Source organism: Leiobunum rupestre, chromosome 3, assembly GCF_980474605.1.
Source record: "Leiobunum rupestre chromosome 3, qqLeiRupe1.1.hap1, whole genome shotgun sequence".
Classification (NCBI taxonomy): Eukaryota; Metazoa; Arthropoda; class Arachnida; order Opiliones; family Sclerosomatidae; genus Leiobunum; species Leiobunum rupestre.
In genome coordinates this window covers 15,825,432-15,846,037 of record NC_143386.1, presented here as the reverse complement: position 1 = coordinate 15,846,037, position 20,606 = coordinate 15,825,432, and the positions used below count along the sequence as shown (strand labels likewise).

Here is a 20,606-nt window from a genome sequence, read left to right as displayed (position 1 = left end):
GACCGAAACATTTGTAAATATTAAAGTTTATTCTGAGCTTGTGGTCTGTATCTTTTTCAGAAACACAGATCTATTTTACTGTTTTATCCCGTATTTATTGTCTGTTTTGTTAACAGAATCATCTCGCAATTTTAACGATTTAATCTGTGTTTGTGATCTGCTTAGATTTAAAAAAGTTTCATCACAAACCAATTGGTTTGTGATGAAATTTTTTAAAGGATTAGCGTTTAAATTAGTTTCCTAGCCATATTATTTCTATTAAATTTGAAAATAAAGGTTATAAATAATTTTTCAAGAATTTTGCAGATTTTCAATTTACACCAGGTGGCGATAGCATCTAGGGTCAGAAAAAATTGATTTTGTTGCGCTAGCCTCTTTTGAAATGACTTTGGTTCATAAAAAATGAAATATAATGGCGTCCATGCGATGCGTTAGCTCGAGTTTCTTAAGCCTTGGTCTTCTTGAAAATAAATGTGTCGGTGAAGTATAGTGTAGTGGTTATAGGCGTTATAATTCTACAGCCATTTCGTCCTTCCGAGGTCAGTTCGAATCTAGTTCGGATTAATTTGTTTCGGATGGGTTTCATTGCATTAACAAATGTGTTATAATTGAACCTTAATTTTTTTAATTTATTACGTTAATTTAAATTAAATGTTAATACCCTAAGTTAAAGATTATGGATTTACTAAATATTCCCTCTGATAATAACCTTGATCTATACTCTGAAAGACCTTTTTCTTAGTTCACAGAAGCATATTTTCGTCTTCAGAGTATATAAAATAAGGATAGAAGGTTTTCTAAAAATGAACAAAACCTTTTTCACCTTCTTTATGATAGTGAAATCAAATATCTGTCGAGTAGCATAAAACTTTTAAGTCTATTCCTGTTCATTTTTGTGTGAATCAAATGGAAGGTAATGGCAAAAAACTAGTTTGTTTGCTTACATGCAAAGTATGCGTGGTAGCCAGTAACCCAGGAATTTTGGTATAAACGTTTTGGCGAAGTTAAAAGTATATATGTTTTCAGTATGGGCCTCCGACGTGGTTTACTACGTTGAACCCAGCAGAGTATGACTGGTTAGAACTTCATGATCATTTGCGATCTTTTAACCCGTTGAAAGAAAAATCTTTGAAAATTCCAATTGGTGAATTATGCAATAACAATCCTGTTGCTGTAACACGACATTACCAAAACCAATTTCAAGCCGTTTGTAAGAAACTTATAATGGATAAAGAAAACCCTGTTTTAGGCCAAGTGGTGCACTATTTCGCCAGGGTAGAATGTCAGAGTCGTGGGGCACCTCATATCCATATTACTTTATGGATATAAGACGCACCGAAAATTGGGATTGCAAAGGATAAGGTAGTATTGGATTTAATTCAAAAGTATGTCACATGTGCTTTACCAGATAAGAATAAAAATCCAACATTATATGATTTAGTATCAAAATACCAATGGCAAAAATGCAACGCAACTTGCTTGAGGAAAAAAAAGGAGATCAAGTTTCCCAGAGTTATTACTGATACGGCTATTCTTAACGCAGTTGATACTACTATTTAGCAACATGCCGCAGGAAATCCGGGAGCAAGCTTTATATGCTACCTAGATCCAAAGCCGAAACGCACATCAATGATTACAACCCTTTGTTGCTTTTTGCTTTTAAAGGAAACATGGACATTCAGTTTCTATCTGACTTGAAAATGGCTATTGCACGCTATATTACCTCGTATATAACAAAAAAAATTAGATATGAAGAGTTTTTGAGATGATTTAGAAAATAAAGATTTACGCAGTCGTTTGTGGTCAGTAGGCTTAAAAGCTCTTTTGCATCGTGAAATTAGAAGCTACGAGGCAGGTGATCGCTTAACGCAGCAGCATCTGTATGGGAAACCGGATTCCATTGTTTTTGTTAATACTTCCCTTGAAGAACATAGAAAACGATTACTTAAGCAGTACAAAGATTTGAAATCTCCGAAAGAGACTGATCCTGAGAGCACAGATATATTCATGAAACAGTTAGTTGATGATATATATCCAAATCACCCTGATAGTCGAGAAGACACTTGTTTGTATGATTGGGGAGATCCTACTATCGGGTTTCAACAAAGCCTATTATCAAAGGACCTTCTGAATTACTTGAACTAAAAAATTGAAACTGGTTTTGTAAAGATGAGAGTTAAACCTTTCCTGGTTCAGCACCCAAATCATGATCCAAATAAATCGGAATCAAAGTCTGAAAATTATTATCATGGGTTGTTGATGTTATTTTTACCTTGGAGAGAAGAAAGTTCTATATTGGGGAATCATAAAACCTTTAAAGAATCTTTTGAGAGTTATTTAACAAGGTTTAAGGATATGATGAAGCATCACGAAAAGTTAAATGCTTAACTAGAGGCAAAAAAGGAACTGCAAGAAGCTTTAACTAAAGATACACCAGCTGGCAATCAGAATAATTTTGTGGTAGCTAGCACTGATAATCCTATTGACGGAAGAGAGTTGGGAGTTGCCGAAAGTGCATTTAATGAAGTGAACGCAGCTTTTAACGAAAATTTAATTTTAACTCCTGACAGCTTAGCTTGTGTGCTTGTATATTTGGAAATATATCAGAGGAGCATCTTTGATAAAATTGCTAGTCATTTTTGCAGTTCAAACGCTTCTGACGAAGCACTGCATATGTTTATTAGTGGATATGGAGGAACTGGGAAAAGTTTCCTAATTAAAATCCTTAGAATATTTTTATGCTCGCACTTTCAAGATAAACTTGGCGTGGCTTTGGCAGCTCCTACTAAATTGGCTGCCCATAACATAGGAGGATGTACTCTGTATCGTTTGTTAATGATGCCTGTTCAACGTGGCAAAACTGCGATATACAAAAATTAGGCCCAGACACCTTGAAGATAATGCATAACACACTGGGTCATTTGAAGCTACTAATAATCGATGTGTTTTCTATGCTAGCTTATATCCATTTGCGATTAAGTGAGATGACTGGTAAAGAAGAACCGTTTGGTGGAGTTTCAATTTGGGAATTAGGGGATTTATTGTAATTACAACCCGTTAAAGGGGATCCTGTATTGTCTTTGCTCGTAAACTTATTGGCCCATTTGGTGGATTTAATTTATTTGGTCAGTGTTACAAATTTGATGAGTTAACTACGGAGAAATGTTGAGTAGACTGAGGGTATGAAAGGTCACTGCTGACGATGTTGATCTTTTGAAGACACGCCTAATTCCCAATGCAGATAATGTTGAGGAGGTTGCCAACTATTACGATTGCTTTGTATTCAACCAATAAACAATGCAATGACATAAACAGTGCTATGCTTAAAAAATGTGGTAATCCTTTTTTGGAAATATTAAGTGAGGATAAGGCCCATGGGCAGCAGGAAATGCAAAAAAAAAAACAGTTCAAGAGCAACTCGGAAAACTCGAAAGCAATATATCAGTGACAGCAGGATTAGAATCTAGAGTATTGCTGAGAATAAATCTTGATATGGATAAAGGACTTGTAAATGGAGCCATGGGTACTGTGAAAGGGTTAAAAATGAACGTAAATGGAATTGTTTCACAGTTATTGGTTTAATTTGATAATAATACCACCGAAGAAGAGTTACGATCAAGTTTGAAATTGTGACCAATATTTTTGTTTCAAGAAGTCAATTTCCAGTGGTTTTGGCTTATAGGGTTACTATACATAAGTTACAAGGTATGAGTGTGGAATGTGCTTTGATAAATATAGGACCAAGCGCCTTTCAAAGTGGGATGGCAAACGTTGCTCTTTCGAGAGTTACATCTTTGGATGGACTTCATTTGCTTGATTTTTATGCGTCGAAAATATATGCAAATTGTAAAGCGATACAGTGTCAGAGTATAATCGACTAAGAAAAGAATTTAGGCCAGATTTGCCTCAAATTGCCTTTTTCCCAAAAAAACAACCAAAACAACTTCTGCAGTGTCACTAATGCGATATGAGCAAACAGGGGAAGAAATAGATATGGGTGTAAAAGCTAGTTCCGATAATGAAGGTGGTCCCTCCAAGGCTAGATTACCAAAAAAATCTGTAAGTGGTAATATTCCTAAAGATAATTCACCGTTGGTAATAAAATGGTTTTTGCGATAGTTCATATTGGAAAAGACTGCGCAGCGAGGCATAACATAGGTGCTCTAAAGAATCCTGGATCTGGAACAGGGTGGACACTTTGCAATGACAGCGAAATAATTCAAAGAAAAAGTGTTTTACAATTTGACTGATGTCTATTTTTTTTTCGAGAAAGTATAATTTCATATATGGCTGCATGTATTACAAATTACACTCGGTCGAGGAACTTCCGTAAGGCCTAAAAACGTGGATCAAAAAGTGGGATTTCCATGACATTCAGAAGTTGCTGATGGTAAAGCAGAATTCACATAATTTATGTGAAATTCATTGGTGGTATTAATTTTCAAAAATAGTGTACACAATTGTGTAAGTAATAAAAAGCTCTCATTAGTTTGTAGTCTGATAGATATAGCTATTTTTAAAGTTATGAACTGGAATATGAGGGATGCATGAGACCAAACACGCAATCATTTATTCTTTTTAGAAAATGAAATTGATCATATTGGAAGAATTTATCAAAAATTGGTAATTTAATGACCTAAATTAAGTACTTAAGTATTAGGCTTATGTTTCACGTATAATTTGTTACTTAAAATATTTTTACCCCTATATTGTAGTTTCTTTTAATGCAGTTAGGTTTTTAATAAGGTATTTGTTTTATAAATTTCCAAATTATTTTAAATTATGTTAAAAATTTATAACTAGTCTGTAGGACTGCGAGATGCTGATCAAACATTTGGCTTGCTTTGACTAGACAACGATATTTAACTTCACAAATTCTGCCAAATATTAGTCTACTTTATGCTAATAATCAAGAAAGATAAAGGTTTTTTACTGCGACAATACTGGATTTACAATGAAAAGCAGCTGTCATTGGACTAGTGCCATATATTTGTCTAACCGATGCGACTGTGGGGACCAGATAATATAAGAACCCTTGTAAAAACATTCTCTTGGTCGGGGAAGTGGTGTTCTTCTTCGATATCAAGTGGCTGGAGACCAGTTTATTTCAAGTCAGTCAGTTCTCGATAATACACTCTCCAAACACTGCCAAATATTCGTCTACAATATACTTTTGTCAAAATCAAGACAAAGAGATTTCTTACTGCGATATACAATGAAAAGCAGATATCATTGGACTAGCGCCGCATATTCAACTAATTCCTTCGATTCTGCGATGATATCAATTGACTGCAGAGAGCGATTTATTTGAACTTAGTCAGTCGTTAATAATTCACTGTGCAAATACTGCCAAATATTCGTCTACTATACCCCATTTGGATATGCATAAGAAAAAAGGTGTATAGAATTGAGCGATTGCAGAAATAAGAATTCATATGAGCTTACAAAATCGGTACACTATTTCCTGTGAGAAAAACCTATCTAGAAAAATTTGTGATAATTCCTTATTACAACTGTTTGTTTTGTCTTTTGACTGTCTGAATGTTTAATTCCCAGAATCTGGGAAGCAAACTAATGAGATATATCAATTACACCGCAACATGGAAAACGTTGTCTTTTATTTTACAGAGGCTGGTTTTTTGTGAAATATATTGTAATTGTGGAAATCGCGCATTAGTATTTTAGTGTTAGTTTAAAATGCTACAGCTTTTTCTTTAGTTTGTAAGGGGTAAAATTAGTTATTTACAAGTTATATTAATAATTCCCAGGTGCCACTCGTCCCATTTCTAAAAATTGTTCTAACGAAAAAATCCAGTTCAAGACAATACTTTAAGTAAAGTAATAAAAATAATATTTAGCTAAGCTTATGCTTTATGTACCTCCGTTGGCTTAAGTCCACTAGCGAATTATAAAGCCAAGTGCCTGGCCTTAGTGTATAAATGCAATTCTTTTTTAAATTCTGCCTGAAAGTCCGTGGGTTTGTTGAATAACGAGGTGGCACCAAAATATTTATTAAATATGGTATAATGTTATATTTAAGTTTAAAATCATTTTAATTTATAGATTGAATAGAATTTAATAAAATGGAGAAATACGTTACTATAGGCAAGTTGTTAAATAAATTCAGAATTGCACCCTAAATGTATTTATGGTCTGATATATTTGGAATGACAAAATTTATCAAAAAAAAATATATATTTCAATATTGAATTAGGAACTCTTTTGATTTATAAGTATAAACATGAAAAAAGTGATCTCTGAAAGAGATCAATTTAAATGTTTTATATTTCATAGTTTGAGGATTTTTACTTTGTCATTTGTTTATGTTATAATTTTATAAACAATGACATTTTTATCTTAATGTACGTTTTTGAAATTCAATTTATTACAGTTTATACTGTATAACATACATGAGCTATTTGATGTTACTTGGACACAAAATAAATAACTCATAACAAAATATGGCCTTTTATTTGGAGATATTTTTTTTTACAAATGAAAACCCTGTTCATTATTGTTTACATCAAAATCTAGTACAATGGTTCTGAAACTTTTTCATTTTATTTCTGAGTTTAGAAGAAGGGACAGATATCATAGGTAAAAGCTCAGCTTCGCTAAGAAAAAAGGGGATATGTAGGTAACCCTGGGTTTTTTACTGCGGCTAAGAAGGGACAGGTATAAGAGAAAATAGTAGCAATTGAAAACGCCCTAACTGGCATCGTACCTAATGGCATCCTATTAAGTGGCATCGGACCAAGAGACATCGTCCTTAGTGGAATCGTATCTTGTGGCATCGCCCTAAATTTCATAGTACATAGTGGCATTGTACTTAATCTGGTAATGAAATCTGGTGCGTATTGAGACGGGAGTTTTGCTTTTCAGCCTATACATGTATATAACGGCCCTTAGGTAGGCAAACTTTACCCGTAATTAAAAATGTATCTTTAGTTATGGTAGTGTTATTTCTATTCTATATATTTTTTTCGTTTCTCGAAAGTGTTGATGATGTGAGGGATAATTAATGTCTACGGTTTTTTATTTGCATGAATTTTACCGGCTTCGTTGGGTGGTCGTGGTGAGCCCACGCAGTTTCAAATTAATGCTTTCACTTATTGTTTAAGAGCTTTAATACAACAGGTTGGTTTTGGTCTTTAAAATAGATTATCGTACGTATATATTTTACGTTTCATGAGCGTTCTAATAATTGTTAATATTGTATTTTCTATAATTTATTTCTGTTGCCGAATTAATTTAATAATGTTTTAGGTCTAAAGTTGCTCTATTGATATTGAAATTTGTTTAAGACAATAATATTTAAAATATTTATTTTAATTGTAATTTAAATATTCTACCGATCGGGATAGGACCGGGATCACGTTTTTTAGAGGACGTTCCGAATATGGCGGTGTATAGTTGAGTGCCGTGTTCAGTAATAAATACGCTCAAGGTTAAACTCTTTCGAGGAGAGGTATATTTTGGCTTGCCAACTAGTTTTTTTTGCTCAATTTTTGGGGTAGGGGCTAGGGCTATTCAGCCATAGAGCCCAAAATAATCAAATTAGTCTATTCAGTATAGTTATGATTAGTAATGTAAATAAAAGTTTTTGTTTAAACATAGCAACTGAGCCCACAGAAACAATCTCTTCATTTAGGTTGTTCCAGGTAATAATTGTGCGGCGAAAGAACGATAATTAAGTAGAATTTAGTTCATTACGGAAAATTCACTGTAAATATGAAGATTATTGACTGACATAACTAAAGCTGTTGTGTACAATAAATATCTAGTTACTATAACTGTATTGGAATTTACCTGTGAAAAATTTACGGTTATTTAACAAGAAGCTACGGTAATTTTTAACAATGTAGGAAAATATAGATATTTTCTCTATGAAATAGTTAAACAAAAAAGTGTTTTAATAGGTTAATTTGTTTTTAGGGAAGCTCTTAAGCCAAGGCCCTGCAATTCTTAAGCCACAATAGGGACTAGGCAGCATGACGTATATAATACGTTACCGATGCTTTTTCAAATTTAAAAAAATACCAGCATAGCTGCCATAGCTAAAGGCACGGCGTGACGTCAAGCTACCAAGTCCCTATAGCAGAAATAATTACCAAAGGAAACTGGACTAAGCTTTTGAAAGGTGTCCGTAAAGAATTTTTAGATGAAATGATAGCAATATATCACAATAATAAGGCTATATTATGTTCAAATCCGACCAAGTCACTAATGTCTTTCAATCTAGTCAAAATCTTTTGTAGTGTTGTAAGTCGGAAAATTTTCCGGAAAATGACCGAGGCCTTTTTTTCGGAAATTTTCCGTATTTTTCCCATTGACATAGTTTTAAGTTGAATCGACGAACTGTAAAGAAAATAAATTTGATTACTTGGCTTTCTTTTTTAGAAATTGAATCATATCAAACCCCATTTAGCATAAAACATGTCGAAGAACACTTTTCTAATTCGATTTTTTTTTAATATCCATCATGGTTCTCAACATAAATTTGAATAAATAGAATATTCGTGAACAGAGCATATGTTTTGTCAAATTTATAATAACTTTCCTGTAGCCAGTTTAGCATTATTTGCATGATGAGCAACTGATTTTAAGTGTGAAATTGTTCGGCTTTCAATTGATCAAATGAATTCGGGTTAAAGATATTTAGACATTTAATATAATGCGGAACACCTTTCTAATTGGAACGAACTTTCTAAATCTAACGGTTCTCGAGATAATATTCAATGACCTTGAAGAAACGATTCAAGGTCATCAATATTATCATTTTTAATAATTCCCCAACACGTGATAAGTGCCACAAAAATTGGAAATTAGTACAAGAAACGGTTTTGATGTTATCGCCATGGATCGTTTTTAAATTGAACACCATTTTTAATTTCATATATCTATTGAAAATCTGTTCAACAAAAAGAAAATAGGCAAATATCGGCAAAAATTTTAATTGATATTGTGAATCTACCTAAACTTATAACTAAAACTCACATTAATTCTAAATGGAATATATTAGTTAAAGACTGTTGTAAAGCTGGATTAACTACAAAAGTAACTGTTTAATTAGGCGTTTTAATAATCATGACTGGTAGCTCTTCTTGGGAACTAGTAGTGCCGGGGGAGAGCCGGGGCTCCTCTTCGCTTGGCTCCGACTCTCTTTTACGAGGTGGCTGGCGCCATTTACCCTTACATAACATCTTTCTTTTCTAGCAAATTAAAAACAGTGATGTAAATTTATAAAAAAGTAACAAATTAAATGGTTCTAAATAGCATTCAAGTTAATGGTTCTAATTAGCTATATTTCAACGAGGTGGCAGTGATGTAAATTTATAAAAAAGGTAACAAATTAAATGGTTCTAAATAGCTATTCTTCATCCCTTTCCTTGGGAAAATGATATCAGTCACGGAGACGACTAGGGAGGATGTTGGGTCTTCCGCAACGAGTTTTCGGACATCGATTTGGCGTGAGGGGTATAGGTTCAGGGGGTTGAAAAGCCGGGATTACAATTGAGGGCCGGTGTGAGGGCAGACAGTCCTGGGCATCCCTATTACCGTTTTGGTTCCACTGTGTGTATTGGCGGAATAGTCATGTTGCCTTGGTTGTAATTTGTGGGCAGTTGTAGAGGTTGGTGTGATCGATGGACTGGTAAACGGGTCATCGAAAGTGGTTTCCAGCTTTAAGTGTGTACATGTGCATCGGAAAACTTGGCCACCATCCGTTTTGATTTGATAGGTCCGTGGTTCAGGACCAACTGGGAGAACTGTAGCTGGTAACCAGTTGCGTGGACCTGCTAGGTAGCGAATATGTTGTCCGGGTTGAAGAGGTGGAAGGTTGTGCGTATGTTTTGCGTTATGTCGTGTTACCATTGTATCTTGCTGGTCCCTTAGTAGTTGTCGGTTCACACTGGTTGGGTAATGTGGGTTAAGCATGTCAGTGTGTGTTGTCAGTGGAGTCCTGATGCGGGGACCCATGGACATTTCCGCCGGTGAGGGTAATTTACCCTTTGGCGTGGCCCTATATTTCATAAGGATATACGAAAGATCTTTTCCAGTTTGACGAGCTTTAATGAGGGCGTTTTTGATGGTTTTAATGGTCCTTTCTGTCATGCCGTTGGACTGCGGGTAATGTGGCGAGGAAGTCACATGATTGACACCCCAGTTTTCCAGAAACTTTTTGAATTCCGCAGAGTTGAAAGGTGGCCCATTGTCTGATATTAAACGTTGTGGGAATCCGTGACGGGTGAAGTGAGGAGCCAAGAATTGGGTGACGCTTTTCGTAGTTGTATTATGTAGTTCCTGCTCTTCGACAAACTTAGAGTAATAATCTACGAGAAGTATATAGTTCTGGGAGTGGACATGGAAAAGGTCAGTACCCGCTGATTCCCACTTGTATGTAGGAACTGGGTGCGGTTGCATAGGCATGGGAAAGTTGGCGCGACCTCTGTTGCTGCAGGTATCACATGCCTGTATGTATCGTGTGATATCATCGCTCTTGCTGGGCCAGAAAAGGTGTAACTTCGCTTTAGCAATACAGGAATTTATGCCCTGGTGCGTGTCATGTATTAACGCTAAAACCTCGCGCTGTAATGAGCGTAGAACTACTAGACTCGAGCCCCTGTATACCAAGCACTCATAATATGAAATTCTTCTTAAGCGTACGACAAACTATAGCCCAGTGACCCTTGCGGAGGACTTTTGAAAGTAGTCATTGTCAGATAGTATTTAGTTGATAAAAATGTTGAAAACAATAATATACGAAATGCTCATAAAAATGTTCAAAAACAATGATAGGCGAAATGTTCATAACACACGAGGCCGCCGAAAGGCATAGCTAAGGATATAATTTATTTTCTTATAAAAATTGTTTAAGACATACGGAGAGTTCATTACTTTATGAAAATAATCGATGAATGTAAACGTGAATTGTATCCCACTTCTATCACCATGTTGTAAAGCTGGATTAACTACAAAAGTAACTGTTTAATTAGGTCTTTTAATAATCATGACTGGTAGCTCTTCTTGGGAACTGTAAGTGCCGGGGGAGAGCCGGGGCTCCTCTTCGCTTGGCTCCGACTCTCTTTTACGAGGTGGCTGGCGCCATCTACCCTAACATAACAAAGATCTCTAACGTCATTTTCCAAAATTCCCACTAAATGAATTACGTGGCTTTGTATAATAGTTTCATAACTCTAGAATATAAATATCTACTTGGTTTTGATATTTCCAAAACCAAAGATTGCAAAAAAAATATCTTTACCTTTTAAATCATGCCTGAATGTATACCCAAAACTACTCAAAAACTCCTACTTCTAAGGAAACTGGTGGTGAATAAAATTTTGCAGTAAAAAATCAAAAACCGGTTAATTGTGCGGTGGTTTATAAACAAATATTATAAATTAAAATAAATTTCATACGCGTGATTTATTTTTTTTGACATTTGGCCAGGTTTGGGCTCAGCTCGCCTCACTAGGCGACGGCAGTTTGGCTCTGATCATTTCGACCCCGACCATTTTGACCTCAGTACGTTTTTAATTTTAATAATATTTTTATTTTTTTAAATATTTGAAAATAATAATTTTCGGAAGTATATAAAGATGGTTTCGGGATTGTGTGAGTGTCCTTGTGGCTTGGGATGAGTTTGAAATCATATTGCGGCAATTTTGTGTTACATTCTTGATTGCGAATTAGAAAGGCGCAAGTTTGTCAGAGGTCGGGACATCTTAAATCTGTTAATAAGAATTGGACATAAACGTACTTAAGCACTCTGAAATTTATTAAACAGAATTAGTAGAAGGAAAGTAAGGTTGAGGCATCAGTCCCAGGTTCAGGTTCGAGATCGGGATCCGGGATTTTAGGGGTGAAATAGGGGTAACATCGCTGAAAAGTCAATGTATTTATGATATTTCTCCCGACAATTTGTTTTTCTCATATCAACATATTGTGTTCAGGACCAACTTATTTCTTTATCTCCGCTTATCTCGAATATTTAAAGAGTACACTTATATGGTACTTGAACGTATATATTCGGCTTTATCTCGTGTTTTATCGTATGGAATAAGTTGAAATTATGTAAGTTGTATGATACTTGATAACCTGGGCCGGAAGATAGTGCGCGTGCGTGCGCTGATTACCTGGGGCGCGGTTAATTTAAATGAAAACATGGATTTGAGTATCAAAAAAGTGACGTCATGGAATATTTTAAGTAGTTTTTGAAATGACGTAGAATGGAAATATTTTTAAACTTCATTTTAATATCATTAGCGTGTAAATGGTACTTAAATATGCTTGGCACTTGAACCTATATCACGAGTATTTCTTAAAACGAATATCTCAAGTTTTAGTATGAGAAACGTATCGTTCTCAAATTATACTTGCACATGCTACAAAAAGGGGTTGTATAGCGTTGTGGGAGGTCATTCCACGGTTAACTGCGGTAGCTATATTCAAGATGCCTAAAGCCCAACATATTTTCCCCACGTGCGCGAAAGTTTTCGCTACCAAGTCCTCCTTAAATCGGCATGTTAGAGAAGTACACGGTGATAGACATCAGTTTATCTGTGAAGTATGTGGTAAAATTGTTGCTAGATTAGAATATTTTAAGAGCCATCAACGAACTCATGACTTGAATGCACCCAGCCCTTCCGAACCTATGAACCTGTCTCAATGCAACGTTCGCCAGCATCTTCCCGTCCACCGTCACCTAGTTTGCTTCAAGACATTCAACTAGAATCTACCACTACACAGCCATCTGCAACGGATTTACTTAACAACCCAACGCCATCACCTGTTCCGGCCTCATCAATACTTGATGAAACACCACCAGCATCCCCAAGTATGGTCCAGGCCTTGAATGATACGTTAGCCTCTATCCATTACAATGCTGAAGACTATGATATTGATGCAGGGATGTTTATTGAACGTTACCGAGCCACTTTCAGTAAATTTCGAATGGAAAGACTCACCAGTAAACGCGGAATTAAATGGTTCTTACTCGTAAGATCAGCCTATATGAGACCTTTAGGGGTGCGGAACAAAGAGCGGAAGTATGACCCTATTTCCGGAGCACTATGCAAACAACATTAACGCTCGACGTCATTGAAAACCAGCTGAATGACTGTATTGAAACAATACAGTCAGCAGCGGAAAACTTTGAAGCGACAGGTATATGTACTAAATATAAAAGTTATATTTTGAACTAAAACATTATATTTTTGATCGTATTCTGTATGTAGAATTAAATGTGGCATCTTACCAACCGTTACGGGGGTCATCGCATATCGAACTACCTGAAAACTAACTCAACGTCGCGCGATTCTTAATATTAGAAGAGAAAATGATGAGAGAAATGTTTTCTCTGGTCAATTCTGGCTAAACTTCACCCAGTTCCTAAGATTCAAAATGCTTACCGTTTTTCAAAATATACACCTTACGGAAATGAACTTGATACCAGTGATATATCTTTTCCTTTCAAATTAAACGCTACGGAACTTAAAAACTTAGAATTAATAAATAATTTATCAAAATCTGTGTTTGGCTTCTCGGGAGATATATTCCCCCTTTACGTAAGCGCTAACAAGTGTGGTAAGGAAAGGGAGGTTGATGTGCTATACTTCACCGATGAAACTAAAGATATTGACGATGGGAATAGACATTACTGTCTTATACGAGACCTAGGAAAACTGTTACAGCATCTAACAAAAAACAGAAGCACAAGTTATAACTGCAGGTAATTTAGTTTCCAATAGTTCATTGCTTGTAAAATACTAATTAGTTCTTTATTAGAATATGTCTTCGCCGATTCAGTGGAAATAACGCGGAACTGTTACGTGATACGCATATCGAAGAATGCGCCACTCACGGCGTCCAAAAAACAGTTTTTCCTACCAAGAAGAAGACGGTTTATTTTGATAAATATGAGTGGACGGAAAAAGTAAAAATAAAAATTATTTAATTTAACTCTTAATGAAATTAAATTATTAGGTGCAGTTTGTATTTTACGCTGATTTTGAAGCTATCCTACCGAGAGTTCAAGGATGTGATCTAGATCCCGATATAAATACCAGCAAAGTTAACATGCATATCAGTTGCGCGTATTCGTGGGCGCTTGTTGGACCTAACGGTAAGTTATTTGGTAAAATTCCCTTTTAGATATATTACAATAAGATACTTATAGGTGTACCTGTTCGAACCGATTGCTATCGAGGACAAGATGCAACTCGAAGATTTCTAGAGTCTATTCTGGAATTAGAGACGGAGTTTATGGAACTCATTGAGACAATTGTACCAATTATTATTACCCTGGAGGAGGAGGAGGAGGAGGAACAGGTTCAAACTACTACGCTTTGCTACAATATACCCGCTGTTCGAGATCATTGTCATATCACTGGGAAATACAGGGGACTAGCGCATAACCTCTGTAATCTTCAAAAGAAGGTTCCAGAATTTATCCCTATTTTCATTCATAACCTTAGCAGGTAAATTAGACAGGAAATAAACCTAATAATAATAATAATAATACATCTTCATAAATACGATTTACACCTCATATGTCAGGAGATTGGCCATTTTAAGGAACAAAAACTTGACTGTATTCCTTCCACTAGTGAAAATTATATTTCGCTCAAACTAGGTAAAATATATTTAATTATGAATTTAACCATAACATTAATTTTATCATTTTATAGGGAGAATTCGGGTTTTAGACTCTGATCGATTTCTAAGTGATAGTCTCGATACGTTAGTATCTTATCTCATTTTGGAAGGAGCCAGTAAATTTCAGATGGTTAAGAAATATTTCGATAACGATAAAGTTCAACTGCTTCTGCGGAAGGGCGTCTATCCTTATGCCCAGCAAACACAAATCGTCCCTGGGACGTCCCAGCATGGTCCATAGAGCCCAGCTTGGTCCCGTCCAAAATTCGTCCTACGGGACGAATAACGGACGTCCCATTTTAGTCCTCGTAGTACCAATTTCGCGACATCCGATATTCAGCCCAATCGACGTCGCATGGATCTCCACTATTCGTCCGAATTGTTTCCTCCATCAATGCTATCTAGAGGCTCGTTTATCAGCAATTGATTTTAATTTGTTTCACCTGTATTTGTATTTGAGCTGATAATGATTAATGAACCAAAAATATTAATTTTATTATGAATATTATAATTTAAATTTACGAGTTTATTTAACGTGAATTAATGAAATTACGTGTTAAATCAAAACTACTTAATTATTTAATTAATTTTATCTGTTCTTAATTTTTATATTTTTTTATATTATTATTATTTTCTTAATTTTTAATTCCATTATTAATTTTTCATTTGATGAATTATTTCTACAATCACAGCCAATTCCTCTCGAAAAGTTAGACTGTGCTACGGTCAAATTGTTGTTTTTTTTTTTTAAATTAGCATTTTGGCATTCAGCGATTTTGGTGGTGACATTAACTTGTTTAATATATATATATATACATTTTTTTAAACTGTCTTTTCAGTTCTACGGATTTTCAATACTCGACTTCGTTAGGGAAGACTCTCGTTTTGGAACTCGGTGGTAAAACCAAGTGTTTTAACGTATTTTTACAAAATAACTAATAAATAAATAAATAATAATCTGTGAAAATATTAATATCATTATATTTCCTAATTATTTTCCAGGTATTGTGTTTCCACAGGTTTTGCGGGTTTTGGCTTTCGGTCTAATTAAGCTTAGTAGTATAGCTTTTTTGGTTTAATATCCTTTCAGCTTCATTAATCGACGAAATAACGAGCTTGGTTTTGGAAAGCTCGGCGTGGTAACGTTTTTGTCAAATATATTTTAACGATTCCCTTTTCAGCTTAATTAGTTGGAATTCAATTGGTTTTCCGAACTTCATTGGTAAATAAAAAGTAAACTAACTTATATTTCGTAGTAAATTCATTTTAGATACTTCCACCATGATAATCTTGCCTGGTTTAAGATCAAATACCGTAGTTTATTTGCAAGATGAATTTCTTTACGTAAAAGAGAGGGAGAGTAAAGGTAATACGTTTTTGAAGTGCTATGATTATAGAAAGACTAAGTGTCCTTGCAGGAAAGTTTTGCGAAGCGGTAGCGACGTACTGGTCCCTGGAGAAGGAAAAAACGCAGATCACAATCATGCACCTCCAGTCAAGGCTATCAGGGATATCGAGTTCAGAGAACGATGCAGCCGCCAACAACAACCGAGGGCTCCGGGAGCTTTTTGACGAAGCCCGTCTGCGTTTCGATGTCAGGGATACGGCTTTCTACAGCGTGAGATCCACAATGTCTAGAGCCAGGGCTCAGAGTTTTCCTCCAGTTCCAGGCACAGTCCGCGAGCTCGCCGACGCACTGGCTATCGAACCTGGCTTTCGTTTCAGCGTGGACACATGTTGTCAGAATTTATAGCCCGGTGTACCGGTAAGAAAAGAACCACACCACCGGAGGCCTATCATCAGAATGCCCTACGCCAGCGTCCACAAGCCCGGACAGGTGACAAAACCAGCATGGGTAGCAGAACCCCACTACTGATGGTCGCACCCTCGGCGCAAGCCGCTAAACCCAGCAGAAGGTGCAACAATGGGACGACCAGCCCGCCACTTCGCACACAGCAGTGGGATAGAGAACGGATGCTCTAGCAACGCCGTCCGACACCCCACCTAGAAAGGCAGGGAGCCAAGCCCATTGGAAAGAGCTCCTAAAGGGGAACGGCGGGCACACAGCAGCCCGCATAACCCGGCACAGCTGGCACCGGAGATCCCGGCGTGATCCAAAAGGCCGGGAGAAGGGGCCGCCGTGCCCTCATACGGAGGCCCGCAGCCCCACAGCAGGCTACTCAATCCGCCGAGGCGGCCAGTTTGCCCGACCCCTCTCCATTAGCCTGGGCCGAAGCCCAGTATCCAGCCCACACCTGACCGAAGTCGGAGGTTCGAGATAGGACCCTTTGGACAGAGGTAACATCTCCCAGTGCGCCACCGCCCCTACGGGTCACAAGAGCCGGACCCCGACTCCCCGGTAAAGCCACCAGCTATTGCACACTCCGACCCCTTGAGGGCCTCAGCGTGGACACAAGAAATAATCATTTTTTCAGAGCTTTTCTTCCAGGTTCTAATAGTCTCGTCTTCGTTTCGCACTTCATGACTACGAAGGTGAACGCCATGAAGTCCATTTTCGTTGACGGAACGTTTTCTGTGCCAGCGCTTTTCAAGCAACTGGTTACCGTTCACTTTCAAGCCGGTGAATATGCGTTCCCATTTGTCTTTGCCCTTCTCACCAGGAAAACCAAAGCTGCCTATGATGAACTGTTCAACTGGATTTGTCTGGAATTTCCACAACTGCAGCCGGAGGAAGTCATGACGAATTTCGAGATGGGACTACAAGAGAGCTACAAGAGAGCTTGTCCAATCATTTCCCACAAGCTCGTATATCTGGATGCTGGTTCCATTTTGCGCAGGTATTTGAATAATTTATTTCTAGCTATAACTTATGACGATATAATTGTTGAAGATGATTGTAAAATATTTTCCGAATTTACGTTCTTATTCGCCATACCGCCGAAGATAAAGATTATATATTTAAATTTTTCGCCAATAAGTAACGATCTTTGATCACCCCCAGCCTTTAGAATCCATTAGGCTTTCCGGGCGCGTTGCAGTGTTTATTTTAGCATGAATTTAAATAAATTCATTATTTAAGTTCTAAATTAAATCGTCGTCTGATAATTTCCGTTTTGATACAAATAGGCTATATACCGCAAAATGCAGAAGAGACCAGCACTCTTGGCAATGTATGAAGAAAGAGATCAGGATCGTCAAGATGCTCGCGGTATCATGAAACTCATCATGATATTGCCACTTCTTAAAGCTGACGACATGTCCCACGGGCTTGCTCACATAAGTGGTAAAATTTCTGAACTTTCATTGCTTCAGGTTAGTAAATTTAATATAGTTTAAATATTTTACATCTTTTTTCGTCTTTAATAAACAAAGTTTTTATTTATCGCAGTATTCAAACGTCGAAACTGGAAGTTTGAACGCTTTAGCTGATTATATTCAGCAATATTGGTTGGACGTAGTTGGTGCCGATAGAGTCTCTGTCTACGGTCGCACCAAAAGAACGAACAACGACGCAGAGTCGTTTAACTCTCAGTTTAATCGAAGTCTGCCAACCAAACATCCAAATATTTACCTGTACCTTGGTAGGTAGAGAAGCGATTTTTTACCCTTTTTTCTCTCTTTTTATAATTATTAAAGTTCTTTATAGACAAACTGAGAATGGTAGAAGATAGGGAACAAAGGGACTATCCTTTGGGGGTAGAACAGCACCAAGTCATTCGTTGTGGGCGTAACAAAAAATATCTCCATAACAACAAGTTAGTTGCTTTCATCTATATTTTTAAGTAATTTCTTTCTCGCTAATTCAATTGTTATTTTGTTTTTTAGAGCAATTATGAGATTATCTGAACGTTATGGTAATGGAAATTTAACTATCGGAGATTTTATGGATAGAGTCAAACACAGGATAGAGCCTGGGCAACATTTTGTGATTCCCGACCCAGACATACCTCAAGAAAATGGTACGCAGATATACTTAGATGTATTTATTGAATTATAACAACTAACAAGAAAAAAAAAACAAAAATAGATGAAGTCTAGTTTAAGACTATATCAGTCAGTGGCGCCATCTAGTAGATATTAGCTAGTATAATATACAGGAAACGAACTTTGTATACCAACAGTATTTGGCCGATAATAAATAGTTTGAATTATTTCTAGATGATGCAGCGCCAAATATTTTCTTCGTGCTTCCAGCGCCGGTTCCCGTTCAGATTCTAGCTGGACCAGCTCTCGCCGCAGACGCTCAAGCCGCAAACATCCAGGACGACGACGACGAAGATTTTCAAATTCCCGCAGATGATTATGGACAATATTTTCCGGCACCGATCCTCCCTCCTTTGAATTATGCTCCCGTTCAAGAGGTTCAAGTAGAAGGCGCAGCCAATCTTCAAGTTTTGACCTGCATCATTTGTTGGGCTGTCCCACGAAGTCGCATGGCCATGCCATGCCGTCATTTCTGCTGTTGTCAAGATTGCGCCGAGGAACTTGCGGATCAAGCTGCGCGATGAGAAGATCCTCTATCTCTTCGTTGTCCAGTCTGCGGTCAAATCATGGAAGAATTTCAAATTGTTTTTACCTAAGGTTGGTTATCGAATTTAACGCATTTTTCTTGCATATCGGACATTTTCTGTAATTAATGTCAAATATTTCAGATGAATCCGCCTCAACCAATTCATGTTCCAGTATTATGAAAATAGCTTTCTTTTGGATGGATTTTTTATAGACAAATAATTTTTAAATATGGATAATTGTTTTATTTTAAATATTGTTTTTAAAAAATCTAGTGCTATTATAACGTTTTCAATATTATGTTCATTCCTAAAACCTTTTTAAAAATTGTTTTCATAACTAGTCAATGTAAATATATAAACTTCATATTTCACATTTTTTTAATTTATATCTAAATTTGGCTTGTATGAAATAAATTATCTTTTTGCAATTTACTCAATCATTTGATTTTCTGTTATCGATATAAACAAATTTCCTTTAAATAGGGATGTGCAAATACTTCTTTTTACAGGGACCATGTCAAATAATATTTGATCAAATACTGTATACCATCCAAATATTTAATACTATATCAAATAATTTGTTCATTTGGTTCTCAAAGTGTCTAATAATTTTCAAACCAAATATGCATATTATTTAATTATTGAAATTAAGCCAAAAAATTAAGGGACAATTTATTTTTATATTGATATTTGAGGAGGTAGAGACTTCTTCAAAATTGGAAGCCCTTGGTATTCCATCGCGGTCCTGACTATTCTAAAAATGCATCTCATTACGGTCATCAGTCATTGTTTAAGTTTTAATTAGTAAAATAAGTTAACCTCCATTTCATTTATATTTGAACAATACGTCAAGGAGTCTTTCTTAATAATCAATAATCAATTAATCAAAGTAATCAGCTATTTATAAGTATTAAGTGACAATAAAGAACTAATAGAAATGGAATTTTAAATTGTTTCTTACCATACAGTGGAAGTTGTTCAAGTTGAAAGTTTAATCCAAGTCTTAATCTTGAACTTTTCTAATTAACTTAAGTCTCAAACTATTTATATAAAACCATTTAAACTGGCATTATTAATGCTAGTTTAACTAAAATAATTTTAAATAATAATGAATCTAACTAAAATTAGTTAAAAAAACATACTGTTTATTGCAACGTGTTGCCGTCTGGTTAAAAGCTAATATATAATTTGGATGCTTTCCGAATAATTTAACTCAAGTTTAAAAATTTTGGTAATTAAACTCTTTTGGTTTAAATAAAAAGTTAATTACCAATTTAAAAAAACCCACACATATTTCGATTAAAATTTTATCAGAAATTACCGTGTTTCAAAAATATTTTTTTTAAAATTCTATATCAAGTTTTCGTTGCTATAGAGAATAGGTTTATTTCCTAATACTATAGAAGAAATCTTACTATAAAAGTGCTACTATACTTAAGTCGATCTTATGAACCAAATGGCATGTTCATAAGATCG

General features: G+C 35.9%; 1 protein-coding gene across 1 annotated transcript; it reads left to right on the top strand.

The window, feature by feature from the left end:
- The first annotated feature begins 17,904 nt into the window (after positions 1–17,904).
- LOC149949676 (uncharacterized) lies at positions 17,905–19,333 on the top strand. Its single transcript, XM_090169266.1, has 6 exons — positions 17,905–17,931; positions 18,008–18,200; positions 18,266–18,374; positions 18,445–18,578; positions 18,778–19,200; positions 19,272–19,333. Exons 3-5 carry the CDS (start codon positions 18,277–18,279, stop codon positions 19,125–19,127), a joined length of 582 nt encoding a protein of 193 aa, XP_090025392.1. The 5' UTR covers positions 17,905–17,931; positions 18,008–18,200; positions 18,266–18,276; the 3' UTR covers positions 19,128–19,200; positions 19,272–19,333.
- Positions 19,334–20,606: the final 1,273 nt, after the last annotated feature.

What these genes read in the sequence shown, in the direction of transcription:
- LOC149949676 (XM_090169266.1), top strand. Translation starts at nt 18,277, where the DNA reads ATGGTAGAAGATAGGGAACAAAGGGACTATCCTTTGGGGGTAGAACAG. An exon ending in AAATATCTCCATAACAACAA is followed by an intron (nt 18,375 to 18,444) that starts GTTAGTTGCTTT and finishes TTTGTTTTTTAG; the next exon opens with AGCAATTATGAGATTATCTG. An exon ending in AGACATACCTCAAGAAAATG is followed by an intron (nt 18,579 to 18,777) that starts GTACGCAGATAT and finishes AATTATTTCTAG; the next exon opens with ATGATGCAGCGCCAAATATT.